Raw genomic sequence first — 9,309 nt, forward strand, 5'->3', positions numbered from 1 at the left:
AAAAACTAGGGCAAAAGCCATAAAAAAAAACCTTATCTCAAACTTGTATTTATGTAATACATTTACCCTGTCAAAGTTTTGTCAATGCGGACCATTAAAAATTTACCTACATTGACGCTGACATGGCATTTGAAGTGATTTAAGTGAAATAAAAACGACAGTTATTTTGACCGAAAAATCAATTGACGGAACCTTGATGGAGGGCGAATAATGTGTTACATGGATACAAATTTGGATTAAGAGAAAAAAGTTCAAGATAAATGTTACAAAGTGAGCATGATTTGGAAAATGTGTAACAGTGAATATAATTTGGGGGTTTTTGTCGCTTTCTCCCTAAAACAAATCCCGTGCGCAAGTGCCAGTTTTTTTCGATTGACAAATCAGAAAATGAAAGGGCCAAAAAATAAATCAAGAAGATAAAAGGATTTGCTTTTTTTTTTTTTTTCCTTTTCTTTTTCTTTTCTCGAATTTACTCCAAAGAGGCCATTCGAGGAACACGTCGGGTCGCTCTCCCCTGGCGTGTCCTCTTTCCATTTTCAGGCCCGCCTCTCTCGATTTCGGTCGGCCAAATTCAATCGAACGAAAATCGACACCACCATCCCCCCCGAAAAATTAGGGTTCATCAGTCGCCGTCGATGATGCCCGCTCAATGGAACAGTTTCCGCCCTTGAGCAGCTGCTCCTCCTCCTCCTCCGGCGTTCGTTTCCGGCTCGGGCCCCGTCGTCGCCGGCGCTAGGTTTTTTCCCCCGGCGTTCTTCCCCCGTGTGATTTTTTCCGGTCGTTTTGTGTTTCCGTCGCTCCCGGCCGGTTCGTCTATGGCGAGCGCGAATCCGGCGCACTTGCGGGCGCGCGGCGGGCCGGTGAGGGTCGAGGAGGCGGAGGAGGACGACGAGGAGGAGCTCGAGGACGGGGGCACCGACGACGGCGCCGATGAGGTGGAGGTGGAGGCCGGTGGAGTTTATGCGGATTCCGTGGGGGGGGACTATGACCGCCGTCGGCGTCGTCGCCGCGGTAGTATCGCGAGTGGCGGCGGGACGAGGGGTGGTGTCGTGGCGCCTTCGAGGACGAGCGAGCTCACGCTCTCTTTCGAAGGGGAAGTGTACGTGTTCCCGGCTGTTACGCACGAAAAGGTACGTGCTTTGTTGGGAAGTGAGTAGTTTCGAGTGAGCTGAGGGTGTATGGTTTGAGCTAGCTTTTTGGCTCGTATTGTGCTTGAACTTGTTTGCTCTCGTTGAATGTGAGCTGCTGGTCATCTACAGTTTGGTATTATGCTTATTCGGTTGAGTTTTGAGGCCAATGAGCTTGCAGCTCTTTAGTACTTCTGGTCAAGTAATGGGTCAATGCTGAAGTTGGTTGAAATTCTAGGCGTTCTGCTTTTCTTTTTTTTTTTTTGAAAATGGGAAAAATTATGTTTTTTGGCCTCGATAATTCTCGATTTACACGAAGCAGTTAAAGGTTATACTTACATCTGATATGCAGGTAGAGTAAAGGTATTTGGGTTTTCCTTTTTTGAGGGGCGTACATGTTTGTTAATCTGGAAGGACGATACATGTGCGGTGTTATGAAATAAGATTGTTTTGGGTCCCCTGTTTAGCAGTGCTTGTACCATTTCAAGGTTCTAAGTTTTATGCTTAGGAAAGAGATGAGAAAGCATGCATCTGTAGTGAGTATGCGTTATATGGTATTGTATGCCACTAGCTCCTTTTGATAGGCATTGATGTGGAACGTCAAAAGCGACTAGAGAACTCGTGTTTTTATCTGTTTCCAGCATTTCGACATTGGTAATTGTGATTCGGATGAGTTACAACTCTTGGCAAAAGATACAGTTTGGATTTTGCCATGATATTTTCTGAATGTTGGTTGAAAGGCTTTGCCTTTGTATTTTGTCAGCTTATTTTTCTCCAACAATCTGTAACTATTACTCTTGTCACTGCATTTAGAGACCAATTCCACGCGTGTTACCCGTCATGCGATGGATATTGATGGATTTTCTGCAATTTGTTTGCCAGGTGCAGGCAGTGCTTTTGCTTCTAGGAGGACCCGATGTACCAACCGCTGTGCCTACATTTGAAGTCCCTTATGCTCAAAGTACTATGGTATGCAGATGGTTGTTTTTCCGAGAACTTACAGTTTCTTATGTGTAAATTTTTAATGAGTTATCACCATGTATTAGGATGTGGTTGACACGTCAAAGCGGTCTAATCTTTCCAGAAGAATAGCCTCTTTGGTTAGGTTTCGGGAGAAGCGCAAGGAGAGATGTTTTGACAAGAAGATTAGGTATACTGTGCGAAAAGAGGTTGCCCAGAGGTTAGATCAATATTTCACCTTGTTGGCAGTTATTTCATCTTTGTCAGAGATGCTAAGTCGGTGATTTTCTTTGAAAAGTATTGTTGAACCAAATCATGGAGCATAGGAGTGATTCCAGAATGTTAGCCATCATCAATTCTATTGCATAACGCAAAATATAACAGAGTTAAAAATTGATAGCACATTAATGTGGCTCTTCTTACACTCATCATTAATGGGCTTTGCTCCACTGAAAACTTGGTGTTGATTTGATTCATTCTCCTCTCGTCATCATGCAAACAGGATGCATCGGAAAAATGGGCAGTTTGCTTCAATAAAAGAAGGTTCAGGTGCCAGTAGTTTGGATTTAGCCCAAAGTTGTCATCAGGATGGTACTCCCCCTCCAGAAACTGTGTGAGTCCCTCATTTGCTTTGGCATTGTCAATGTGAGCATTGGAAAATATATGTCTGAGATTCTTTTTTGTCTGGCACATCCACCCATCTCTCTCTCTCTCTCTCTCTCAGGTTGAGACTTGACACTCATTTTATGTAATTGTTTCTTTGGTTGATGTTTCAGTGCCCGGAGATGTCAACATTGTGGTGTTAGTGAAAATGCAACTCCTGCTATGCGTCGTGGGCCAGCTGGACCAAGGACTTTATGTAATGCCTGTGGTTTAATGTGGGCGAATAAGGTTCTTGACATCGGAATTTAGGTTTCAAAGATATGCTTGCACCTGCATTTCTTGTGATATTTCCTTAGAATTTGTACTGGGTAGCCTTTCTTGTTAATTGAAATATGATACCATTGTGCTTTCCCATTCTACCTTTACGTAGGTTCCATCAATTTTTGAGAGACGTGCTTTAAATATGGAGCTGCTAGGAAAGAGGGCTACTGTTGGATGGATTAATATTAGTTTTTGCTTTTGATGTGGTGGTCTTCAATGTGCCAAATAGAATGAATTTGCTCACCAATAATGAAAGTGACATAGGCGCACATATCTTCATTTACTGTTGCAGATAGTGTAGGAGCATAAATTCCTGATAAAAAGATAAATTGTAAATTTCCTTAATGAGTTAATTACGTGATAGGTTCATCAACATTTTCTATATTCACATTGTAGAACAATGTCATTGGTCAAGCGGGCACTTGCTATCTAAGTCTAAGTTTTGGTTCAAGTAAGATGACATATTATAAGTGATAAGAAGTGTTTTATGTAAAACTATTTAATAGTCTACCCTGTCATTTTCCTTTTCGATGATAATTTTTGTCATAGTGTTCTACAGTATACTAGTTTTGTAGCAAACTTGTTGAGTGTGGATATGGTTTTTGAAGCAATATATAATGTTTATTTTCATTGAGCTCACTGATTTTATCAGAATATTTATCAAATTTTCTTCTATGAACCTACAGGGAACATTGAGGGATCTCAGTAAGGGAGGAAGAAATCTTTCTCTAGACCAAAGTGAACTGGTATGTTCCATTAGATTTCACTTTGCCTGGTTATGATGCATCAGTTTGTTACCTCTTTGCCAAACATTGTTAAATATGATTTTGTATGCATACTCAATTCGCTGCACCCTACTTACAATAGTTTAATTCTATGGAAGATAGATGAAAACGTCACTTGTACCTATCCACAGGGAACCCCAGATGTCAAGCCTTTGATTATTGATGGTCAACATTTCTCTAGCAATAAGGATGATCTTGTGAGTTTCTTTCAAACTACTCAAAGTCAATTAGTAGCTTCTGAGGTTTTTTTACTCTTTCAATAATAGTCCATGCAGGTAATTTCTGGAGAGACTTCTACAGCTGACATTAAGAGATTATCTGATCCTTCAATCAACCCCAGTGGTGAAGTAGACGATCAAATGGTGCTCACTTTTTTCCATTTTAATTAGTCACATACCACGCTGACATTGTTAATCTGCTGAACTAGAGGAGTCAAATGACCAGTTCTTTGGTGATTTGAATGATGGAAACCAATTGATTTTACATGTCCATTACTTGGTCGAGTGTTTCTTTTACAAATGATTTTTCTGATCATAAGGATGTGTTTTCTCTGTTAGTTGTTTCCCATTTCAGTTGCTGCTATGTGTGGTCATATTGATTGGTTGAGAGTCCTTAAAAGCTCTCTTATTCAATGAGAATTAGATCCAAGAGCATTATCTTAATGTAGGGTTGATGGGGAGAGTTAAGAAAGCAAATGAGAAGAGGCTCTTTTACAGTCTTTCAGTGCTGCGTTTGATTGCCAGTACAGGGTTAAGGATAGGATAGGATAAGATGAAATGAGAAATGTGGGGGGTATATTGTTTAGTGAAATGTTGGATATCTCAGCAGATATTGTATTAAAAATAACAATAAAAAATTCAAAAAGTTGGTCAAAAAAGGGGTTGGGGGTCTCGGGAGTCTGGGAAGCTGACCATCGCGAGCCACCATAGTCGTGGCCAGCCCAGCAACAACCGTCTGTTGCAGTGGTCAGGGACCACCACGACAGTCAAACAGAGACATGAGCTCGGGAGTCAGATCTGGATTTGGTTCTTGGCTGCGAGGGTGACCACCGAACAGTGGTCTAAAGAGCCGGCGTGATGGTTGACCACCCACGAATGTAGAAACAGAGACAGGGAGAGAGAGACCGGACGGTGGGGGGTTGAGACGCTCAAATCTCGGATACAATGATGGTCACCTGAGTTGTGTGACCACCTTGACAGGGTCACCCGAGGGGTGTGACCAACGTGCAGTGATCACCAACAATGCCAACAATGGTGGTGCGGTTGGCGTCGTCTACGGCAGAAGGAAATCTGTGCAACTGTTTTTTTTTTTCAGTGTTTTATTCTTATGTGGGTGGAATAGAATCATCCCACCCCTAGCCCCCAGATAAGTTATCTGGGATTTTATCCGGACTTATCCAGGGTCTCCAAATGCCGGATAGGATAAATTTTTTTATCCTATCCGGTGTTTCTATTGCAAATCCATGTGCTGTTAAGAGTTAGGTTGAAGAATCATGGATGGAACAAGCAGTAATGTTTTTTAATCTGAAGTAATGGCCCTTCTACATTTTGTTGGGTACTTGTTATTGAAAAAGGGAAGCGGAGTTAGAAAGAGAAATTTGGAGTTATAAAATGCTGGTGGGGCTGAGAGGCTCAAATCTCAGGTGATTACTGCAATGATGGTCGTTTGAGTTGCGCGACCACTGTGACGGGGTTGCTTAGGGGGATTTGATAAACATGCACTAATAACTAAGTGTATTGGTCAGTTGACTCAAAAATTTGATTTCTCGATCACGTTGCCCTCACATGAACGCCTATTCATTAAACAGGCACCGCAGGATTTCCTCAGCCTACCAATTTTGTTTATTTTATTGCATCATTGAATTGTATTTTAATTATGAAATCAAACTGGTCAATATTTTCTTATTCAAGGTTGATTGTGTACTGTGTAAGCCATATATAAATACTTTGATATGTTTCAGAGGATGTGTCGAACAAATTAGAATAAGACCTAGCTTGCATGTTAATGGCTGTCATCTCTGGTGCACTAACATAAAGTAATCCCTATTGACATGGCTTTTCTGCAGATAACCACTGCTGATTATTAACCTTGCATTATATAGGAGTTTGGGTTAGAGATGTTTGTTAGGTTACTACATATTACCTTGATTTCTCTGACTAGAGTGATGTGCTGCAATCAACAATTGGACACAAATGATAAATTCTCTACCTTTTGGGAACAATTTATGTCCCCTTTGAAAAAGTCGGATGCTACACTACATGGCGTTAGAACTTTTTAGCCATTCTTGATGAAACGAAACTCCTTTATCTATCTCATTTGTAATGTAATAACTATGCCTCTGCCTGTTTCATTTGTGATGGATCAATTTGAGGCTTGGACTGCATTTTCGGACTCATAATCAGAGTTTGATGATAAGTTTAGCAAGGCACTTGGTTTTTATCCATATAGTGATGTGAAAAAGATACTATAGATAAAAACCTGACATGCAATTGGATGGGAAATGGTGACTTCAACTTTGACAGAAGAAATTTGTTATCTTCTAGTTTTAATGATCATACACCTGATGTTGAGATACAGATTTTAAATTCAATGGCATGGGCTTGATGATAATCCTTTTAATTTGGATTGCTGACTTTGTCTGCTCACGTGTACTGTATCTGCTCTGATATGCTCCAAAGAGAGTTATAAGTTAAAAGGATTTCTTTGTAATTTAAATCCTTTTGATCTAATAAAAGGGTGTTACCTTCCGTGGTAGCACTAACAGATTTTTCTATTCTCAATTCTCTCGTCTGTCTCTTTCTCTCTCTCCATACCACCACAGTGCTTTTTCTGTGCAGGACTTTCGTGAAACTGCTGCCGATCTAACAAGCACGTTGCCCATGGGAATCATGCATTCTTCAGCTGATGATGATGAGCAGGTACTTAACCGTGATAATATTTGAGATGTCCATCTGTTCTTTACTGTCCTTTAATTATAAACGTTTCTATAATCCCAGAAGCTCCTCTCTCTCTCTTATATATAATATAAAAGGGGAATAGATATGAATAAGGAAGTCCTACTATGCACATCTCTTGGAGCCTTTATTTTCAAGAGCTCCTCACGCAAACCGCAAGTACCATCCAATTCCATCATTATTTGTGCAGACATTGCATATAATCATACAGCTAAAATTGTGGATTTGGCTTTCCTTTGCTTTAATAGAGAAACATATATAGCCAATGGGAAGCCTTGTCTTTGTTAGTTATGTATATTTAGTATTCTCTCACAGTATACATTCCAAACCTTGTACAGCCTGTACTGGTGGATAGCTGAAAAAAGTTGAATATTTTTTTCCTGAACTTGAGTTAATTAGGACTGATAGGGAGACTTACTGGTACTGGTACATTTCTTCTTTTTAAATTTGCATCTATTCAGGCTCCTAATTCACGAATCAAGACACTTTGATCTGTAAAGCTCATAGCTACCAGTCTCTGGGAGTCTGCGTGTTCCTTTCAATCTACATTCCTAAGCAGAAATTTGGTTTGACTCACTGACACAGGACTTATCATGGTCTTCATTTGAAAGGTTAGACAAAGAACCTCTGAGTACTCATCTTCAGAGGGCCCCACCAAAACCTTCAGCATATCCGAGAAAAAGTTACCACTTAGCTGTCATCAGTGGATTCTGAGAAAGTTTTATTTCACACTTGCACTTTCTGCACCCTATAGCTTCATTTCATTGAGCTCATGATTCAGATCATTGATAGCCTCCAATAACATTTTTCTCCAACTTACTGCCTTCCACATGCTCCATTGATAACAAAGAGAAATGTATGATAAACTTGGTTGCAGAGATCTGTTTACCTTTCTATTTTCTTTCTCGATCAACAGATATTGGTTGGAAAAAGCTTCTAGTGGATTCACTCCTTTTTCTGAAACTAGGGAATAATGTTTTAAAAGCTGGAGGTAGCATGTATTATGTGATGACCTGTATGGTTTAAATAATTAGGTTAGTCCTCCTCACTGATGTCCTAGACAGCATTGCTTTCTCCGTGCACGTCCTGTAGGACATGCATGATAGGGTATCAACGAGTATTGTGTTTCCAAGGGAAAGTTAGCTTTGGAGAGATCAAGTATATTATTGAGCATCATTTAAGGTATATTCCCAGTGGCAATATGATGCTCTGGTGAAAACATCGGACTCCATGTAAGGGCAGATATTAAAACAGGAAACGGTGAAAAGTTATCAATAGAAATTCTTCCGAAAAACCTTCAAGATATGGATGTCAAGGAAGGTGGGAATGACGGTACAAGACTGAAAGAAAATATGTTACCAACTTTTGTTGGACATAAATGTAGTTCATGCCGTGTTGCTCCCATGAGGTTACATAGTGACATGTTTTGCACTTTGTGTATTGTTTCTTTTCTTTTTGGATCTATTAACGCCATTTAATTGTTAAGAAGAATCAAGACAAGCTCCTAGTTGTAGAACCTTGTTGCAAGGTCTCTGTTTGATTTTTGACTTCCCGTTATCTTGTTCTCTGTTTCATTTGGAAAATGCGAGGAACTGAAACATCTAGATGCAAGATGAGAAAAGGCCAAGACATTTTGGCATTTTGTAAAGACAAGTTTGTTGAACTTTTTAGCGGTTTTTCCAGTACAAATTATAATCAATCGAAGCACTTCAGTCTTCAGTTCTATGACTGCAGTCAATAGCTGTCAATTGTTTCGCAAAGTCCTAGTCTTTCGCCTTTGGTTGCAGCAAATTGACAGTGATTGTTTTTCTTATTTTGTAAGGTGTTTGAATTGCAGGGAACTCTGGTTGAGCTTGCTAATCCATCAGATACAGACATCGATATTCCTGCTAACTTTGATTAGAAGGTAATGTAGCTACCATGAGACTGTCAAAGAAATTGGTAATAACAGAGCTTATTAGCTTGCTCTGGATTAATTTTCCTCGTGGTTCCAGGTTATAAGTTACCTTCTCTTTGGAAAAGATTGGTGAATCCTAGAGGCTGTGCTTGTGACCACCATGCAATCAAATCTTGTGAGCTGAGGGTGATACTTTTATTAACTCTAGCCGTGATTAATTTTAAACCTATTGTATGTATGAAAACTAGATAGTGTGAATGCATCCTACCAGCCTATTCCCTGTAATTTGCCTTTCAGGGCTGTAGTTAAGGCATATGTTAGCGTTTGTGATTAACATAGCTTGACATAGACATGTGCTGCATGGGTTGCTCTCTTGAGACATCCCCCAATGTAAATTTAAAGAAGCAGCACTTCAGTAATCAATAGCAAGGCTCATTCATCTTAAGATCATTTTGTTGTTGCTTCTGATTCAGCCATATGGATAAGTGCTGGAGATGTCTCTCTTATTTTCAACTTCTGGCTTAGTTCTTTTGCTGCAATTTTGCCAACCATACAAATATCATTGCCCTTCATTCATGCAAAAGCAGTTCTACTGGGGGAGCTAATAGTTACTGTGAGAAACGATCGATGACCAGGGCTAATTTCAGGTGCCTTTTAGTCGG

General features: G+C 40.1%; 1 protein-coding gene across 5 annotated transcripts; it reads left to right on the forward strand.

Moving 5' to 3' along the window:
• Positions 1–491: 491 nt before the first annotated feature.
• On the forward strand, positions 492–9,092 carry LOC115675850 (GATA transcription factor 24). 5 transcript variants are annotated; one of them, XM_056317276.1, is made up of 12 exons: positions 492–1,130; positions 2,010–2,096; positions 2,174–2,307; positions 2,590–2,700; positions 2,864–2,978; positions 3,698–3,757; positions 3,928–3,993; positions 4,072–4,158; positions 6,634–6,714; positions 7,362–7,481; positions 8,588–8,656; positions 8,745–9,092. In XM_056317276.1, the coding sequence occupies exons 1-11, from the start codon at positions 816–818 to the stop codon at positions 8,651–8,653; spliced, it is 1,242 nt and encodes a 413-aa protein (XP_056173251.1). In that variant the 5' UTR covers positions 492–815; the 3' UTR covers positions 8,654–8,656; positions 8,745–9,092. The 5 variants fall into 5 exon arrangements, 4 of the variants coding, with proteins under 4 accessions (XP_056173251.1, XP_056173250.1, XP_030454489.2 ...); XR_008817793.1 differs by having other exon boundaries at positions 493–1,130; positions 4,063–4,158; positions 7,336–7,481; XM_056317275.1 differs by having other exon boundaries at positions 493–1,130; positions 4,063–4,158.
• The last annotated feature ends 217 nt before the right edge of the window (positions 9,093–9,309 follow it).

The sequence above is a fragment of the Syzygium oleosum genome, unplaced genomic scaffold (assembly GCF_021117445.2).
Source record: "Syzygium oleosum isolate NSW1041296 unplaced genomic scaffold, Sole_v2.1 Sole_v2.13, whole genome shotgun sequence".
In the NCBI taxonomy this organism is placed as follows: domain Eukaryota; kingdom Viridiplantae; phylum Streptophyta; class Magnoliopsida; order Myrtales; family Myrtaceae; genus Syzygium; species Syzygium oleosum.